The sequence below is a fragment of the Diabrotica virgifera genome, chromosome 2, assembly GCF_917563875.1.
Source record: "Diabrotica virgifera virgifera chromosome 2, PGI_DIABVI_V3a".
NCBI lineage: Eukaryota > Metazoa > Arthropoda > Insecta > Coleoptera > Chrysomelidae > Diabrotica > Diabrotica virgifera.
The window spans coordinates 91,152,068-91,173,745 of NC_065444.1; the positions used below are offsets into that span (position 1 = coordinate 91,152,068).

Here is a 21,678-nt window from a genome sequence, read left to right on the forward strand (position 1 = left end):
TGCCTTGGAATTAAAACCGTTTAGTTTTAATGTTGCTGTCAATAATGTCACTCGCTTTTAATGTGAATCTAACCTAAAATCGAGGCGTCGTAGTGCCGTGTGTGTTGTATTTTTCTTTTAAAATGACCATTTCGTTTATATTTTAAGTACTTGCGACTTATTTCTTCCATACTAACTGTACTTCCACTTTTTACAACACACTACACCACTGTTTCGCTCTAAAACAAATGGCCGACCATTCTGGACATGACAGAAGAGGGGATGAGTTTAGTATTATTGTTTCTAACAAGAAGCATAGTTTAGTCTTTACGATAACCAAATTGATTCAGTTAAGAGCGTTTGATTTTAATATAGCCTACTAATTGGTTTTAAGAAAGCAACTTTAAAGAAAACTAAAAAAATAGTTTTAAGGCATATGTTTTACTGACATAATAGTCTTAAGATCAAGTAGTTTTAATAATAGGTTTTATTAGTAATATTAGGAGAATCTTTAAAACTGCAATAAAACTAAAAGGTAACAAACTAGAATCTAATAAAACCAAACAGTCCGGAAGTTCTTCATAAAACTGATTAGATTTAAAGTGAACTGAGAATAAACCATTTTAAAACTACAATAAGACAAATTATCTATTAAGATTAATTAGTCTTATTTGATACTCTATTAAATACTTTAAAACTAGCGACAAATGCTTAAGAGGAAACAGTAGCGATCAACTGGTAGCGAAAACGCGTTCCAAGATTGCGGCTGTAATTTTGAATATTTTTTCGAGATATGTGCCACACGTATTCGTAATATAATAAAGAATGGCGGTACAGAGCCCAATTTGAAAAATATATTAATATGTGGAAATTACTGTGTAATTAAATACAATATTAAAAAACACGAGCCTATACCGCCATTAAGAAGAACAAAAAAATACACTTTCTTCAAATAAACTTTTTTATCCGATGCCTACCTAGATTTTGTGTCATTTTGGAACAACTAATGAAATAAAAAATTTTAGTAATTCCAAAATGACACAAAATCTAGGCATCGGATAAAAAAGTTTATTTGAAGAAAGTGTATTTTTTTGTTCTTCTTAATGGCGGTACAGGCTCGTTTTTTTTAATATTATATTTAATTACAGAGTAATTTCCACATATTAATATATTTTTCAAATTGGGCTCTGTACCGCCATTCTTTATTATATTACGAATACGTGTGCCAAATATCTCGAGAAAATATTCAAAATTACAGCCACAATCTTGGAACGCGTTTTTGCTACCTGTTGATTGCTACTGTATCACCTTAATAGTTTTAAAGTTCTGGCAGGATATCTACAAGGCAACTTTAAAACCATTGTCTTCTTATTTACCACAATAAAACCTTTATAAACCTTAAATAAAACTAAAATGTTTTTATTGTGCTACTTGGGTTGTTATTACGACAATAGCCAACGCTTGAAAACAAGCATGGCACACAAAGGAGGAGAATTATGAATATTTTATTACTATCTACGAACTGTGAGAAAAGAATATTGTTTGACAGTTTTACAATGAATTTTAATAAAAAAATATTCAGTTTTCATTTATTTTCACAAAACAATTTTCAAAAATACATTATAACCTCTTTGGGGTGACATATGCACCGAAGCGCCAGATGAGAATGTTCCTGACGAGGTCTGTGAGACCTCACCGCCATATTTGAAGTCTTATAAAAATTGATTTCGTCATATACGAAGAACGTTGACGCGGCAAAATAGACCTCATCCCGCAGGTAACATCCACCTCAAAATAGATCCGCCGTGGTCTATAACTCCAAATATACAAACGACAAGCAGAAATAATTCAACTCTGATCTTAGATTTTTGTTATTGTACGATTCAATTAATTTCGCAATTTTCAGGTGACAAGGACTGCAGAGCCGTGATTCGTGAGAACGAACTCAGTTTCGAAGATGGTGCTGTCAGAGGAGGTCGAGCTTCGAGAATCAGAGCCGGTTCCATCAAGTTTAACGTTTTGTTGACCAGCTACGAATTAATTTCGATCGATTCGGCATGTCTCGGTTCTATCGAATGGGCCGTTTTGGTAGTCGATGAAGCTCATAGATTGAAAAGCAATCAATCAAAATTCTTCAAAATCTTAAACGCTTATAATATAGCTTATAAACTCCTCTTGACCGGAACACCGCTTCAAAACAACCTCGAAGAATTGTTCCATTTGTTGAACTTCCTCAACGGTCAGAAATTCAACGATCTCCAAAACTTCCAAGCCGAATTCGCCGACATTTCGAAAGAAGACCAAGTGAAGAAATTGCACGAGATGTTGGGACCTCATATGCTGCGTCGTCTCAAGGCCGATGTGCTGAAGAGCATGCCTTCGAAATCTGAATTTATCGTCAGAGTCGAATTATCGCCCATGCAGAAGAAATATTATAAATATATTTTGACGAGGAACTTTGAAGCTTTAAATCCTAAAGGAGGCGGACAGTCGGTAAGTTCTTGACACTTATAAAGGTTTTAAACTTTATACTCTATTAAATGAATGCTTGACCACTGACATCTAATATCCTTCCTCTAAACTCAAAGTCAAACAATGGCAGCTATGTACGCCGTTGCTCCCGCTTGGCGGCGGTAGTGTAGTTGGGGGTCAACCAATGAACTGTCAACACGGATGGAATGGGCATGAAGCGAATTTAATGCGGCCGGATGAGAGAGCAACAGCCAGGGAAAGAGGGAACATAATCGCCATCTTTCGTAAACAAATAAATTGATAGTGATAGTCAGGGTTGCCAGCTTAATAAATTATGGCAGAAAATACGGATCTTGGACTGATTTTGGGTTGAAAAGCGAATTAAGAAGAAATCCGAGAATTACTGGAAAAAAGTTATTCACATGACAGAAATATAAAATCTTTTGTAAATTTACTATTGAACCAAAATCTGTAAGCTCTAGCGCAACAGGTTGGGGTAAGAAATATGAAAAATGGCTATCCGTGCCTACGAGGAGGCAAATACTAACCATGTCATTATTTGTGGACTTTTCATTTCATTGAACCATCCCTTGAGATGCTTCTCCTGAAGGACTTGCGGGATCACTAACTACTATGCTGGAAGTTAAGTGTTCCTATTCAATAACAAATTCAGTGATTACTTCGGATTACAGTTTACCATACTTGGAAATGAAAAATGAATAACTATGTTTGAAATCTAATTCAAATTACTATTATCAAGTAGATACAAACTCAGATGTTAGTCACTAGTCGTGAGTTCTGTGATCTTGCCATCTGGACAACAAAAGATATGAGATGTATTTAGATAAGTAGAAATAATGATTTAATTCATAATGCAATAATCCCGAAAGCCAAAGAGTTTTTTGACAAATATATGGTTCCAGCCTTGGCTGAAAAATACCATTTATAAACAATATGGATAATCTTAATGTGTATAATAAATAAATAAACTTTCAACAGGTTATTTGTATTTTATTTAAAGATTAAACTAACTTTTACTTGCGACTTTCCAAAAATGTTTATTAAAATACATAATACCAAAAATAAAAAAAATAGAAAACACACGGATTCGAACCGGGGACCTCTTGATCTCCTGTTGAACGCTCTACCACTGAGCTATACTACCTTTGTTTTCACGGATTACAAGATTTCCAGACATAATGACAAATGGATCAAGTGAAGTATAAAAATACTTTAAATATTACTTACTATCTTATTCCCGAGGAAGACAAATCCAAAGACACAAAAATTATAATAAATATATTTACTAAAAACACTAATATATTCTTTCCACACCCTTTTTGGACTGATACATACCTATTAAAAGATTTAGCAACAAACTCCATACTATCTGTGTGCGAATGCGCGCAGAATAATAAAAATTCTATCCCAATCGCACCTAAAGAAGTATGTATAACTTCAAAAATAAAAGACAAATAAATAGTATCTATGTTTTTGCAGTCGAATTCAGGGGCTATAAGTAATATGTTTCAACAAAATGTATGGAGGGTGGAATATCAAAAGTACGTGTAAATAATAAACTGTCTGACAGCTTTGAAATCAACAGTGGACTCAAACAGGGTGATGCGTTATCTCCACTACTTTTTAACCTTGTATTAGAGAAAGCCACGATGAGGTAGGCCGAAATAAAAACGGAACTGCTATCGGTTCAAGGTCCCAAGTTATTACTAGCTTACACAGATGACATTGATCTCGTTGGAGACTCCATCCTATCCACAAAAGCCATTTTCAACAAGGTGGAAGGAGCAACAAGCGAAGTAGGGCTGAGGATTAATGAAGAGAAGACGAAATATATGTGTATAAATAGAATGACACGAAGTGGCAGTGGAAAACAATTAAATTATTATAAAACAAAACACTATGAACTAAGTTCTGGGGTCAGGAAACTTAATTTAAAAAAAATCAAAATAAAAACACATTACTCAACGGCCCACCCTAATGTAGAGCTTGCAAAGAACACTGATGATGCTTTTTTTTAGAGCGAAATCGTTCTGTTTTGTATTTGTAGCCCTTTTTGGGGTTTTTTAAAATAAATATACCTTTTACGCAGATTTTTTTTAAATTTATTAATGGCATGCAGCCAGCTACAGGAAATTCTTCCTTGTTGATTTTAAACAATGTGCATTAACGTCGGGCTGAAACATAGCCTTATCACTCGTAATCTAATGAAGACACTCAAAGTTGGAACATTACTTTCAAAACATTAAATTGCTTTCTTGTGTCGTATATCGTTACCTTCATAATATAGACAGTTCAACTGAAGGAAGATCCTCATAATTTTACTGTAATAATTTGTTCAGAGCCTCACATATCAGCCTATTTTATTACAACCAGATATCTTAAACTATTTTTAATGGGAAATAAGCCACAATTTTACCAAAAAAATGATTTTATTAACGTTTCGAATCCCAAATCGGGTTTCGTTGTCAAAATACAAAAACGAAACCAGATTTGGGCTTCGAAACGTTAATAAAATCATTTTTTTGGTAAAATTGTGGCTTATTTCCCATTACAAATAGTTTATTATAAAAATGCCACAAGGAAATAGCTTCAGAACAACACCAGATATCTTATCGAAGGATATCTCAAGTGCCATACACAGTCTTCGAAACCAAAACAATTGCGTCACATGTCCATTATGCTGTCATGTGATCTGAGAGGAATGAAAGAAGAATATGATCCGTGACTAGTGGCCATATTTAACTAGTCACAGGCATACTTAAAAGGATTTCTAATACTCTATTTCAACTTCATTTGGATATTCTGTACCTAGAGACCTGATTTGCATTATTTGTTGTGCTAATAAGTCATTGCTTATAAATTAATTGTGAATAAGTGTGACAATATTGTCAGTTACAATATCATTAATGTATCTTCTAGCTGTGAGTGATCCATTTTCAACAAACACTAGCTCACTATAACCGTTTTCAGTTCAGTTCCTTCTTGTAGAAAATACCATGGAACTGAACAAACTATATTTATTTTTAATTAAATTGTTAATTTGATCAGTCATCAATAATAATGAATATCTTATTTATTACAGGTATCTTTACTTAACATTATGATGGATCTCAAGAAATGTTGCAACCATCCCTATCTTTTCCCAGCCGCCTCGGAAGAAGCTCCGCTGGGTCCCCATGGTAATTGGGATGTAGGTCATTTGATTAAGGCTTCAGGAAAGTTGGTGCTATTAGCGAAGATGTTGAAGATCCTTAGAGAACAGGGTCACAGAGTGTTGATCTTCTCGCAAATGACGAAGATGTTGGATATAATGGAAGATTTTCTTGAAGGAGAAGGGTGAGTAATACAATTATCCATAATAAATTAAATTTAACGTTCGTAGTAGATTTGAAAAGTATATTCATTTTTTCGTAAGATGCTACTATGCTAAAATGAACTGATATTCAAAGATATCCTTTTTATTGAATCGACATAGATATAGTTGAAGTTAGAAATATAGTGGAAGGATAAGATTTGTAGGTTTTGATAGTTCTGTTTTAAGATATAGTGCGGAGGCGGATGGTTGTTCTGGTGATTAAATACTTAATTAAAAATATTAATTTTTTCTTAAGTATATATAGAAAAATGGGGGTGAAAAAAACCCCATCTAGGGGATGAAAATTTGTTTAATCAAAATAACTATGAAAGTCGATAGATTGACCAATTCTGAGTAAATTTTGTTTCATAATTTTTTCCAAAGTTGATAGTTTCCAAGTTATTAGCGTATGAAACTATGCATTTTTCATTGAAAAAACTCACGTTTTATAATCATTTTTTTTATGAATAACTTTAAAAAAATTAATTATATAGAGAAAATCATTAAGAACAAAATTGTAGCTAATAAAAAAACAAAGAGATTCGCGTTAGAAAGACCCTAAACCCAATAACAACTGAGTTATTGCTCTTAAAAGGATGGTTATTTTCAAAGAACCTCAAAATGGGGAACCTTCATTCTTAAATAACTCAAATGTGGTGCAATTTTTTGGGAAAACTTGAGAGGCACCTTTCAAATGAACTGACTTTTTTTAAATGTAACAATTAAACCCTCGTCACCACAATCCTAATAGAAATCAATACCTTCCCACTTGAAAACATTATTTAGGTATAATTGATACAATCCATGTGATTTGACCGGTTTGGAATGTTTAGTTTAGAAAAAATAGTTAAATAAATCGAAAATACCATTTTTATAATAAAAAAAGTGCATTTTTCTTAAATAAACCTAAAAGTATTCATAATACAAAAACAAAAAAATCAAAATTTTCAGTAAAAAAAATTCTTAAATTAATATTTAAAACATTTTTTCATATTAGGAATACTTTTAGGGCCGGTTGTTCGAACGCTAATCAAAAATGATCATTATCAAATATTGAATTACTGTCACAACTGTCAATGTCAACTTTGATTGGGTTGCTGAAAACATAATTATTGATTACAATTTTGAAATTAGTTAATCAATTATGTTAATAATTGTTATGTTAATTGATTAACTAATCTCATAATTATAATCAATTATGTTTTCAGCAACCCAACCAAAGTTGACATTGACAGTTGGTGACAGTAATTAAATATTTGATAGTGATCATTGTTGATTAGCGTTCGAACAACCGGCCCTAAATATTTTATTTTAGGTTTATTTAAGGAAAATGCACTTTTTTAAAATATTATAAAAATGTAATTTTCGTTTTGATCAACTATTTTTTCTAAACTAACTACAAACTAGTCAAATCACATGGATCCTATCAATCATACCTAAGTAAAGTTAATTTCAAGTGGGAAGCTATTCATTTCTATGAGGATTGTAATGACAAGGGTTTAATTGTTACATTTAAAAAAAAAGCAGGGTGCGACTTTATTTTTGTCATAAGTCAGTGAGTACTTTTGCAAAAAACTTAGCTCATTTGAAAGGTTTTTTAATGGTCTTTAACACGTTCAGTGCTGATGACGCACCGGTGCGTCAAACTAGTTGTAGAGGGACGGATGACACACCGGTGCGTCATATACCATATCGAATATGTATAATGTTTAGTTATATGCTAGCACACTTGTAGTGTGTGTATCGTAGGAGTGATAGCACTTGTAGTAATGTGTGTACTTATTTTGTCTTGTTTTTAACTCTTATAATAACACACATTAACAATAATGGGGAGCCAAAAATTTCAAAAATATGTATCAGGCCGGCAGCAATGTTACTAATATAAGAGTAGCACTGAACATGTTAAAAGATGTACAGTTCACCAAGAATAGCTGAAAGTCTGAAAATAACCACGCCCATGATGCGCATTCGTCATCCGACGGATCTCGCACTGAGCGTTCACTTAATATCTACCGTTTGTAACGTGAACAAGTCGGTACAGTCTGCGAAACATTTTTTGTAAGTACGAACCGCAAAGGAGAATCAATTTAAAATTTGCAAATTTTGTTTAAATCGAATCTGAAGGGAAAAGTTTTAAATAATCAGACACGGGAAGTGATAGCAAACGTGATTTATTTTATGATAAATGAAGCTAAAAACAATGAACCGTGTAGAGATTTGAAAAAAGTGCAGGAACGTATGGTATTGGCAACAGGTGTTAGTTTAAGCAGCGTTCAAAAAATTGCTCGGGAAATGCAATTAATTGAAGATGGCGAATATTCCTCATTTGTAACTCCAAACAAAAAGAGAAAAAAAAGCGCTTCAAAAACGTGCTTGGACGATTTTGTATGCGTCTTCGACGTTATATAATGGATTTTTGTATAACACAAAAACAAGTCCCAACTGTGAAACGCATACACAGAACATTTGCAGAGGAGTACAACTACTCAGGTTCCATAGAAAGCCTACGAACAGTAATTAGAAAGATGGGATTTCGTTGGCGAAAAACCAGAACTAATAGAAAATTATTAATGGAAAAGCCCAGTATTCAACATCTTAGACTGAATTTCTTACGTAGTATGAAACGTTACAGGAACGCAAATCGCCCAATTATATACATGGATGAAACATACGTCCATTTATCTCATACCTACCAAAAGAGCTGGTCTGATAGTTCAAACAAGGGCATGCAAAAACAGTATCTAAAGGACAGATGCTTGTGATAGTGCATGCTGGAGGTGAAAGTGGTTTTGTTAAAAACGCTTATCTGCGCTACAAACCTACTATAAAAACAGGAGATTATCATGATGCAATGAACTACGACATTTACAAAAAGTGGCTTCAGGAAAAACTGATACCAAATTTGCCCCCGAACAGCGTTTTAGTGATTGATAATGCACCGTATCACAACGTACAAACTGAGAAATGTCCAACTATGTCTTCCAGGAAAGCAGAAATGCAGCAGTGGCTGACAACGCGAAATATTTCCTTTACAGATGACATGTTGAAATTTTAATTATACGACATTATAAAATTACACAAACCTCTGTTTAAAGCCTATGAAATTGAGAAAATACTCGAGGATAAAGGACATTCAGTTTTACGGTTACCCAAGATATTATTCGGATTTGAATCCTATAGAGTTAGTATGGGCTTCTATGAAGCAATATGTCGCTGAAAAAAATGTCAGTTTTGATTTTAAATTAGTGAAAAGTTTGTGTGGACTGAATAAAACGATGACGACAAATGCTATGGAAATGGATAAGAGAAAGGTTATAAATATCTCTTTTAACAAAAGGTACTGGTACAAAGACACCATATTTATGCTTCACCGGGACCGAACATCTAATTTCTATTTAGTAGTATTGCAATAGACGATTTTATTACTACTTTATTACCCTACTGCTTACGCCCTTTTTCTCCGAAACCTTTTGGTCGATATAATGGTAATATAAAGTATAAATAGTCAATATAAAAATATAATTTTTGGTTTATAATGCAATAATTTATAGCAACACAAGCGGTTTTTGTTGGATCTATTTTATTACATATCACTTTGTAAAAAAATACTACAAATATACTGAAGAAAAGTAATGACAGTAATAATAATTGTGTACGGGACCTATCAGAAACTATTCAAACTTTACGTTTCTATATTTGTGTCTCCGATTGTACCTATATTTTAAAGTTCACCCGCGCGTACAGGCTATCTTTTTCCTTCCGAGTGCGTTCTCACTTCATTGTTCGCGCAGGCAGTTAGAATTTCAGACTTTCAGCTATTCTTGGTGAACTAAGTTTTCCTAAAAAATTGCACCAAATTCGAGTTATTTGAGATTAAAAGTTCTCCATTTTGAGGTTCTTTGAAAATAATCATCCTGTAAAGAGCAATAACTCAGTCGTTATTGGATTTACATAGGTCTCTTCTGTTTTTTTTATTAGCTACAATTTTGTTCTTGGTGATTTTTTCTATGCAATTAAATTTTTATGTTATTCATGAAAAACGGTTATAAAACGTGAGTTTTTTCAATGAAAAATGCATAGTTTCATTCGCTAATAACTTGGAAAGTATCTACTTTGCAAAAAGATTTTATAGAACAAAATTTATTCAGAATTGGTCAATATATTAACTTCCATAGTTATTTTGATTGAAAAAATTTTCATCCCCTAGATGGGGCTGTTTTCACCCTCAGGGCAAAAGCCCGGTTCGGCATAGGGTAGATTTTGAAGAAGGGGGTCAACCGAGCTTACATCCAAAATTTCATTAAAATCGGTGTTCTCAAAATTCCACGGTTTTACAGTTTTTTACCACGGATGAATGGTCTACTTACAGTGAACCTACTTACAGTGGTCTATTCTTACCACATGCTTTCATTGATAACTGATATAGGATGCAATTTTGCATTGTATATGTAAAACCAAACCCTTTTTTTCGTGAGTCATTAACTTTGACGTCATATAGGATTTTAAAAATGTCACTGATAGTTGTCAGAATATTTATGTAAACATCAATTTTTATACAAATATTTGCCAGAATATTAATATTTAAAATAGTTTAATATAAAATTAAATAAATATAATATCAAATTTCACTATTCCCGGTGTGCAAGTACTTGGAAGGGATACGCGAAACGATCGTGCGCGAATAGCGGAGAAATATTGCAACTTTCTTAAATAATTCATATTGTCAACTGAAATTGTCAAATTGACGTACATTTCATACCTATTGTCATTTAAGTAGAAAAATTATATATTGCTTCACAATATTGATATGATATGCAATTATTATATAAAGGTAAATTTAATTAATTGTATTTTGCTTGCAATACTGCATTTTAATAACTAATTTTATTTACTACATACAATTGTTTACGTTTGAATAACACAACCTATATCTTATTTTTTCTTCTTATTATTTTTTTGGACTATGGCCTTGACAATTATCCAGTAACCAGGACCATATGATTGGCCAATATAATTAAAAGTGTGAATAAAAGTTCAGAGCGTAGAAATAGGTGTCGCTTTTCCGAACTTGCACGGTCCCAATACAATGTCCGAGTATACCAATGACATAAAACATTAATATTTACGTACCGTTTTGGTACCGTTGACAAATTTCTAACCTAGAAATTACAATTGTCATTTTACCATACGATCGATTATTTTTGTGCCAAAGTATCTTACTCGCCTCATTAATTGGTTGTCTATTTAGAGTGTTGTAATCGCCAACCAATTATACATCTATAAGTATAAATCCGTTTTAATATGCAAATACCCGTCAAGGAATACATAATTTTCCAAGTTCAATGTATAATAATCACAGAGGTACATTTTTTTCTGTTGCTTCCAACTGTAATGCATTAGAGAGAATTCGTTAATCTGCGATGCACTCAAAAAAGTGTTAAAACAGTATATATTTCTTGCTTATACTATACAGCCATTTTCTTTCTTAATTTACACCCATAAATCAGGAAGTTATCCATAGTGAAATGTGAGATGGTTTTATAACACAATGCCATTATAAAATTTTATATGGCTTATTTCATATACCGGGTGGTGAATCGTAAAACGGGCCATAGGAAACCCAATGTAAAATTCTAAACTGTTGTATTCCTGCTTCCCCAATTATTTTACATTAAAAGTCATGAGAAAATATATGTAGAGGATTGAAAGGACATCGCACACATCTTATGGAAAATATAATGTCACTCAAATTCAATAAACTTTATATGAATAGATTCCTTTCAAATTAACGGTCAATTCTTATCATTGCGCCAACTCTTAATTTTCAATAATAAGAGCAGAAATTGATATAAATCAATCTGAAATCAAATGGGTAGGTACATAAGTTAGAGAGAGAAAAAATATTTTAAAATACCCAGATTATCGTTAACTTCATAAATCTTCTCGGGCTATTAAGCATCTTATTATAATAGTTTCACTAATCCGCTTAGGCCCAGCGGGGTTTAAGCTGTTTTGAATAGCACCCAGAGCAATAATAGTGATTATAACTGACAGGTTTATGAACTCCAAAAATGTGATTTCGATAAACTTTAATTACAATTTGCGCCGTAATTAATCATAATTAAGAGTTGGCGCAATGATAAGAATTTACCGTTAATTTAAAACGAATCTATTCGTATAAATTTTATTGAATTTGAGTGACATTATATTTTCCATAAGATGTGTGCGATGTCCTTTACATTAAAAACAAAAGGTAAAATTAGTCTACGATTTAAACACATTCCAAAATTTTGAAAAATGTAATACATTTGACACAGTTGTTATGTGAATTAACTGAATAAAACATCTTTATTATTGATGTGATGCAAGGGAAAATGTGAATTATTAAAAATCAACTTTAATTACAACATTTTATATTCTGACAGAAAATTATAACCTAACAAAACTTATCCGTTGACAATCGACATAATTCTTTTCTTCTTCTTTTACAATATACTACAGGTTTTATATTTCTTTTTGGCCTACTCGGAACTTCTGCCACACTTCCTTTGGTCTCTGGTTTCACATTACCTTCACTAACCACTGTTTCACTTGCTACTGCATTACCAGACTCTTCAAAATTTCTCGCTTCCATATCACTTTGTTTTAACACTTCCCCTTCTGTTAAAGCTGCGAAGGGTTCAACACTGCTACTAATTCTATTATTATTATTAGTTACATCAGTTACAATGGTTTCATTAAGACTATCATAGTTAGAATCAGAACCCTTATCTCTCAAAATCTGGTCTAAATGTCTTTTCCAAATTAAACCCTCGTGTGTTAACTTACACAAATATATCCTGTCACCTACAATTTCATCTATTATTGCTTTTGCCCATGTTTTACGATTAGGATAACGATAATCTCTACAAAGAACTTTATCCCCCACTTGAAAAGTTTCAATTCGTCTATTACTGTTTAATTTATTATTATCTATTGATTTAGAACTCTGATTCCCACTACATGTCCATAACAAATCTAATCGAGTTTTAACTTTATGTTTAAATGCAAGACTGGAGGGTGATACACCTGTAGTACAGTGTACTGAATTTCTATAATGGAACAAAAATTTACTGATTACAGTTTGTAATGAATTATTACAGTTATCATCATCCTTCAATCCCTTCAAAACAGCATTTTTAAATGTCTTAACAAAATTCTCTGCAAACCCATTTGTTGCTGGATGATATGGTGGTGATGTAGTGTTTGATACCGTTATTATGTAAAAACCGTGAAAACTCACCTGATGAAAATTGAGGGCCATTATCTGTAACAACTACTTTAGGTAACCCAAACCGAGCAAAACAATCTCTAAATTTTTCAATAGTCTCCGCAGCAGTCAAATTATTCATAATATATGCTTCTGGCCATTTTGTAAAAGTATCGATGATTATCAAAATCATTTTATTTCTTATGGGACCTAGAAAATCAGCATGCACCCTCTCAAACATACATGTTCCCTTTTCACATGATATAAGCTTAGCTTTACTTGGTTCTGATCTCAAACCTAAACAAATTTTGCAACTATTTACATAAGATTCAATATCTGTATCTAAAGTTGGCCACCAAAAATAAGCTCGTGCATTTGCTTTCATCTTGGAAATTCCTTCATGTGTATTGTGTAACTCTAACAGCAATTGTTTTCGTAACTTTGTTGGCACAACTACTCGAAATCCCCACATAATCACCCCCTTCTCCACAGATAGTTCCTCTTTTCTATTAAAAAACGGTTTCATTATCTCATCTGTTGTCTCTGGGAATCCATACCTAATATGGTTAAACAAACGACCCAACACCGGATCAGTCCTGGTTTCTGCCCTTACCTTGAGGGTATCGATTGGAGCTAACCCTTCTATAAAATGTAGATAATCAACATCTTCCTCTTTTTCTCTTACTGTCTTCTCTAGAGGAAGTCGACTCAACGCATCTGCCTGCACATTGTCAGCTCCTTTAATAAATTTAAAAACATAATCAAATCCTGATAGAAACAATGACCAACGTTGTAATCTTGCCGAGGCCATTTTGGGGAGACCTTTAAACTCACCAAAAAGTGCCTGCAGGGGTTTATGGTCACTCAAAATTTCAAACTTTCTACCTGCTAAATAATGATAAAACTTCTGTACTGCCCAAACAACTGCTAAGGCTTCTTTATGGACCATTGCATAATTTCTCTCTGCCTTATTTAGGACCCTCGATATAAAACAAACTGGGCGTTGTGATCCATCTGGCAACACATGCAATAATGCCGCACCTAATCCATATTCTGAACTGTCACAAACTAGTCTAATAGGTTTATTTTGATCAAAATGCATTAAAACCTGACTCGAAGTTATCTCCTTCTTAATAGCATCAAATGATTTTTGACAATTATCTGTCCATAAATATTTGCTATTTTTTTCTAAAAGTTTATACAATGGATTCACCCTATCTGCTAAATTTGGAATAAATTTAGAATAATAATTTATCATACCAAGAAATGATCTTAACTCTGTCAAATTCTTTGGTTTTGGCAATTTCACAATTGCTTCTACCTTATTATTATCTGTTTCCAGCCCCCTATTTGAAATTTTATGTCCTAAATAAAAAATGCAATCTTTAGCAAATTCGCATTTACTCAAATTTAATCTAAATCCTGCTTTTAAAAGTCTCTCAAAAACCTCGGCCAAGTTCTCTAAATGTTCTTTGTTATCTTTCCCTGTAACTACTACATAATCTAAATAATTGACTGTACCCCTACATCCCTGCAAAACTTTCTCCACTATACACTGAAAAATAGAACAAGCTGGTTTTGTTCCATAAGGGAGTCTTTTAACTCTAAAAATTCCGTAAGGTGTGCTCCAAGATAGTAAATGTGATGTTTCAGTATCTAATTCTAACTGATTATACGCATTTTTGAAATCTAGTTTAGTAAACTTTTCTCCACCTTTCAGTGCCGCAAAAATATCTTCTATTAAAGGTAGTGGATAATTTGCATCTTTTAAATATTTGTTAATTGTTACTTTATAATTAGCACATACCCTCACGTCCTTACCATTTGGTTTGAGCACAGGTACTAACGGTGTGCCCCACAAAGCATTTTTCACTTTCTCTATTACCCCTTCTTTCTCTAACTTACACAACTCTGCCTTTACTTTCTCTCTAAATGCAAAAGGAATTTGATGGGGTTTTTGAAAAATTGGCCTAATATCTTTATCCACCTCTAAATGAATTTGCTCACCTATATATTTACCCAATTCATCATTAAAAATTTTCTCATATTTTTTTAATAAAACATTTAACTGTGATTTAAAGTCAACTTCATTTATACTTATTTCATTAATCTGGGTATAATTACTAACACTCAATTCATGATTTCCGATATAGACTTTTGTTCCCTTTATCGTTAAATTAAATTTTACAAAGATATCTCTACCTAACAATGCCCTAGTCGCTCCTTCGACTACGGTCAACGAAACATTTTCAACTCTATCACCTATTATAGTTTGTACCTCAATTTTACCTTTTGGTATTACAACTGGACCATCATAAAATTTTAATTTAATCAAACTTGGTTTTAACTCTATCATTGAAAAACATTTATTATACATACTATAAGGTATATAAGAAACGCCAGCTCCTGTATCTATTTCCATAACGATAGGTTGCTGATTTATCAAAACAGTTACAGACATTGGCTTGATATAAGCCTCAACACTATTAATATCCACCTGCAGCATCTCCACCATACCATCTCCCTCCGAGGTATTGCCCTCAGCCTCTATATCTTCGGTTTCTACATATTCTACAAAATTATTTCTCCGAACTTTACAGGCCACCGCAATGTGCCCTACCCTTTTACATAAATTGCAAGTAAATTTCCTAAACTTACACATTTTGAAATCATGATCCGGCCTATTACAATAAAAACACAAATTATCTCTTTTATTACTTACAGTTATCCTACCAGTCTTAGTTTGATTTGATGCACTAGGTGGTCTTACTGGGATTTTTTTTTTCACCTTCCCTGTTAGCTTTTGAATAATTTATCTCCACTCCTCTGGATTCTCTCAATGCTGCTTCTTTAGCCAGTGCTATCTCTAAAAGGTCTTTTAAACTCTTCTGGGGACCTTCCTCACATAAACGGTCTAATATTGGGCCTGGTTTTATTCCAACTACGAATTTTTCTTGTACTCTATACATTAACTTATCACCAAATTCACATTGAGCTGCCAGATTTTTAACTTTAATATACCATTCGTTTATAGCTTCATCTTCCTGTCTCAATTGTTCAAACACTATTCTTCTTCTATAAACTGCAATGCGAGGTTTAAATTGACTTTTTAATAGTGTCATAATATCATCAAATGATTTATCTTTTGGTTTACTAGGGGCACATAGGTTTTTTAACACTTTATAAATGTCCTCGCTAAGTAGTGTTAATAATACCGCAACTTTTCTTCCTTCTTCTACTAAGTTAGCCAATAGATATTGCTCCAACCTTTCTTCAAATATTTCGAAATCATCGCCACTTCTGAATGTTGCTAACGAAGATATATTTCCTGCATGTACAACAGTTATTGATTTTGAACCACAGGGCTCCATGGGGGCTTGAATTTCGTCTCCACTTTTTGGCATTTTTAGTAATGTCTATACTAAAAATATGTAAACAAACGAAATCCTTGAAATATAAATTATCACTTTTCCTTTTATCTCGTCGCCAATTGATGTGATGCAAGGGAAAATGTGAATTATTAAAAATCAACTTTAATTACAACATTTTATATTCTGACAGAAAATTATAACCTAACAAAACTTATCCGTTGACAATCGACATAATTCTTTTCTTCTTCTTTTACAATATACTACAATTATTAATACTTTCTCCTCAACTGAGGATTATGGTTTTTTAAACAATAAATGATAAAATTAAAATAATGACAGTTTGAATATGATTAATATAATAACTTCATTGTGGCCGAACGCAACCGTTACACACTTTATTGCACTGTGTGTGGCCTAATTTTGGCTTTGTACTCTGAAAAATGAATTACATTTTTTCAAAATTTTGGAATAGTTTAATTCGTAGAACAATTTTAACAGTTATTTTCAATACGAATTTCAATCATCTACAAATAGTTTCTCATATCTTTTGATGTAAAATAATTAGGGAAGCAGGAATTCAACAGTTTAGAATTTTACATTGAGTTTCCTATGGCCCTTTTTCCAATTCACCACCCGGTATATTATGGAATATAGCAATATTTCAATTCTTATTAGAAAAGTCGTTGTTATTTGGTGTTTAGGAAATATATATTTTTTGCTTTTTTTCTTTTCTAGGTATAAATACGAACGTATTGATGGGGCTATTACTGGTAATCTCCGTCAAGAAGCTATCGATAGGTTTAACGCTCCAGGTGCTCCCCAGTTTGTTTTCCTTTTGTCCACTAAAGCTGGTGGTTTGGGCATCAATCTTGCTACAGCAGATACTGTAATCATCTATGATTCCGATTGGAATCCCCACAATGATATTCAGGTATAGAAATTTTCATATAGTCCAGTCAAAAATGTATTCAAACTAGGAATGGAATAAAATCCAAACTCATGTAAATATGTTTGTTGGTTCACCAGTATTTAGTGCACAAGGCACAAAATATTCGAGACCAAAGTCAATGAAAATCGTTTTTTAGGATATTTGTGGTTTATTCCTTTTAAATATTGTAGATAGTACAGAAATGACTTATAATGAGCATGTAGCCTTAGTATCTCCCATTCCGAGATTGAATCCATTTATTCTAATTTTGCTTGAACAATTTTTAATAATCTCTTTTAAAAACTTTCAGGCATTCTCCAGAGCTCATCGTATCGGTCAAGCCAACAAGGTGATGATCTACCGTTTTGTAACACGTAACAGTGTGGAAGAACGTGTTACACAAGTAGCCAAGCGGAAAATGATGTTAACTCACTTGGTAGTCAGACCTGGAATGGGCGGAAAAGGTGCCAACTTTACTAAGCAAGAGTTGGACGATATTCTCAGATTCGGTACTGAAGAATTGTTTAAAGAAAGTGAAGGTAAGCAAGCAAAAATCGATAGATTTTTTTCAGTTATTTATTATGTTGAGTTTCCAATTGTGTAGATAACATATAATAGTTTTTATCACATATAATTGTTCTGTTGCTAAGGCAAGTACAGTACACCAAACATAGCTGAAAGTGTGAAATTCCCATTGCCTGTGCGAACAATGAAGTGAGAACAGTAGATATTAACAGCAGGGTTGGACAAAAATTGGTTTAAAAAAAACAAAAAACATGTTTTTTGTGTTTAAAAACAATGTTTTTTGTTTTAAAATAGTTTTTTTTTCATCTAAAAAAAAACACTGTTTTAAAACAAAAAAAAAAAAAGTTTTAAAATAATTACGTACTTCACTGGATTGCTAACGGGGATTCCCATAAACCTCAACTGGCATACCTATGAGATTCCCGCGAAGACGCGACCTGCGCGCACATGCAACGAGTGTTTAACTGTTTAGTTTCCTTATACCACGTGATATTATGTAAATCACATTCCCTATTCAGTTTTTCAGGATAAGTCGGAAGTTTTAAGTTCTGCTTTATTATAATATAATTTCATATTGGTATCTTCGGTTCTCTAGTGGATAGTTGCAATGTATACAGTGTAAATTATATTAAGTTTATAAATATGTCCAAGTCAAGGAAGGCGGAGAGATCCAATTTGGATAAATTTTAATTTGATTAAGTGAATATCAATTTTGATGATGGGAGAGAAAGTAAAAAGACAGTGTCTGAAGCTAAGTGTAAAAAATGCAAGAAGCAATTGTCCATATTAGTTGCAAGAATGAAAAAGCATCATGAAAAATGTGTTTTAACTTTAACGAATGTTGATTTTGAGGAGCCACAGGAAGCTAATATGTAGTAGGACTGTAATAGATGCTGTTGTTTGTAATTCAATAATTATTTACTTAATTTATTAATTTTCTTTTTCTTTCAACTTTATTAGGAGTATTGGTTTAGTTAATGTTACTACAGCACTCATAACTGTCTACCAGTACTAGTATGCTTGCTATCTGAACATAAATAAAGTTTAGACAGTTACTTTTTTTTCAGTTTTACTTTTTACTTCGCATTAATATTGTTATTGCACCTACTTACTCTATAATCTATGTTTGCAATTTTGCAAATTAGCAAACACAAATGTCTTATAACAATATTGTTTGAGGCCATGGGTACATAATTCGCAAATATTTTACGGCTATCCCTACTTTTTCTGTCTTTACACAGCAAATTATGTGTAGTAAAATTCACACTGGTATGGATATGTAAACATTACTAGAATGTCATTCTACTTGAAAATATCATCATTAACTCAAAGAGATTGCTTTTGAATGTTCTTGGATAACTGCTATTTGTATAATTGCAAATTATTAATTCAGTTTATAAATGTGATAATTTTTTCACTATGTATTCAGTGATTGTAATAATTTATATGTACAACAAAAACTAATAATCAATCGAGAAAAGAGGAAAAGTGTTAAAGTGATTTTTTAATAATAATATGTTACTATGGAACGCTTACAATTTTGAACATCTTTAACAACAAAATACTTTGATCACAGAATATATTATCCTGATGTATTCTCTGCTTGGATCTTCCACAAATAATACACAATAAATAACTTTTTATTAAGTTCACGTCTTAAATCAATTATTTATCAAATACACTATATATCAATATCATTTAATCAACAACTCAAAATATTCCCGATGCCATGTCAAATATTTAAAATTGTCACTGATTGTCAGTGACTGACTGACAATATGCTGACAATATTCTATTCGACTGAGTGCGTTGTAAGACAAAGATAGATTTGGAAAATATTACCATGGACATGGTGTCCATTTTTTTCAAATTCTGAAAAAACTAATAAATACTTTTAAAAAACTTAAACGCAGAATGAAAAACTAAATTATTACCGAGGGCTGAAAGTCCCTTATAGCCACTTTACATGATGCAAGTAATTGCGAAATTTATTGCACAAGTTAGTGCAATAAAGTGATTACACAGTGCAAGTAATTGCATAAACTGACATGAAATGGAAATGGACAGAAACTTTGACATACCATAAATTTTAGGTTATGTTGGTTTTATAAATTAAAAATGTAATTTTTTGAGTAGAGTTATCAGATATATTAGATTAAAAATGTTAGATTATAATTTGAGAAAATTATAATATGTATTATGTATAACAAAATCAATTAATACCTAATGCATGTATACCTATAATACATTATTCATTTACAAAAGGAAACAAGTTGTTAAATACAAAAGAAATAAAAATAGAATATAGTTTCTTTAATCGCTATGTTGCATAATTAAAGTTATCCGCCAGAATAATGTTGAAGCGTGAAATTGGTAAAAAGTTCCTCTAGTTTTGTCAAAAATTGTTTAGTTTGAAATTTAGGATGACAGAATGTCAAAACAGTGTAGCCTTAAAAGTTACTAAAAATATAACCAAATTGCAGAAAAAATTGCATGAATAATAGGACATGTTCTATTTAGCTGCAACTTTTTGCAGCAAGAAGTTGCAGCTTTTCTGTGCAATTCGCGTATGACACGATGCAATTTCTATTGCTGCAAGAAATTGTGCAATTAGTTGCATCGTGTAAAGTGGCTATTAGAATAACTAAAAAGTTTATTTTGAATGAGATATTTGAAATTAAAAATCACGCTAAATTTTCTCTTAGTTTTTCACTTCTGTAACTTATTAAAATAAACATTATAGAAGTTCTCAGGGACTTTCGGCCCTCACTAATAACGTAATCTTTCACTCTGTGTTTAAATTTTTCAAAAATACTTATTAGTTTTCTCAGAATTCGAAAAAAAGAATCCCCATTTGAATAGCATTGCAGCCGAAAATACGTACCCATCCTCTTAAATAAACAACAACGAAAAAAAAACTATGTTTTAAAACACAACTGTTTTTTTTTCAGTGTTTTTAAACATGTTATAAAAAGCTTGTTTTAAAACAGCCCAACCCTGATTAACAGTATGGTCAGTGTAGGTCCATCATATGACGAATGCGCATCATGTCAGCTATGTTTGATGGGCTGTACTGCCAGTCTGAAATGGGTCACATTCTGCCTCACTCGCTCTGTAGGTAGTTTTGTCGGCATGGACTTCAAATACCTGGTAGATGATGTATTGTGTCGGTTCAGTGGCGAATATTGGCTACTGTATATGAAAGCGGATTTAATTTTTAAGTTCTGACAATATTTCTCCATTGCAGGCAAAGAAGACGAAGCCATTCACTACGACGACAAAGCTGTGGGAGAATTGCTGGATCGTTCTAAAGAAGGCATAGAACAGAAAGAGAGTTGGGCGAACGAATATCTCAGTTCATTTAAAGTGGCTAGTTATGTTACAAAAGAAGGGGAAGTTGAGGAAGAAGTTGACACTGAGATTATTAAACAAGAAGCGGAAAATACCGATCCGGCCTACTGGATCAAGCTGCTTAGACATCATTATGAGCAACAACAGGAAGATATAGCTAGGACGTTAGGAAAAGGCAAAAGAGTGAGGAAACAGGTGAGTAGAAATTACTTAAGCTTCTCTAAGCTAATAGAGTACATACTTTAAATTTATTTATTTTTATTTATTTTTTTTTATTTATTAAATAGACGGGATCACCCCATTACATCATTTTAATAACATTGTATTTTTAATCTAATTTATCTTATAACTACACTCTAAAAAATACAATACCTAGAAATAATTCTAGAGTTTACTATAAATCATGGTTTTAAATTGATTTAAACTT

The 21,678-nt window shown here is 32.3% G+C and overlaps 1 protein-coding gene across 2 annotated transcripts in view; it reads left to right on the plus strand.

Annotated features, from left to right (window-relative positions):
- LOC114332231 (chromodomain-helicase-DNA-binding protein Mi-2 homolog) overlaps positions 1–21,678 on the plus strand; it is a 128,270-nt gene that overhangs the window by 65,578 nt on the left and 41,014 nt on the right. For both annotated transcript variants that reach the window (XM_050642712.1, XM_050642713.1), the window contains exons 13-17: positions 1,886–2,472; positions 5,555–5,808; positions 17,183–17,378; positions 17,686–17,914; positions 21,148–21,446. In XM_050642712.1, coding sequence (XP_050498669.1) covers positions 1,886–2,472; positions 5,555–5,808; positions 17,183–17,378; positions 17,686–17,914; positions 21,148–21,446 — 1,565 coding nt within the window. The remainder of the gene's footprint in view (positions 1–1,885; positions 2,473–5,554; positions 5,809–17,182; positions 17,379–17,685; positions 17,915–21,147; positions 21,447–21,678) is intronic.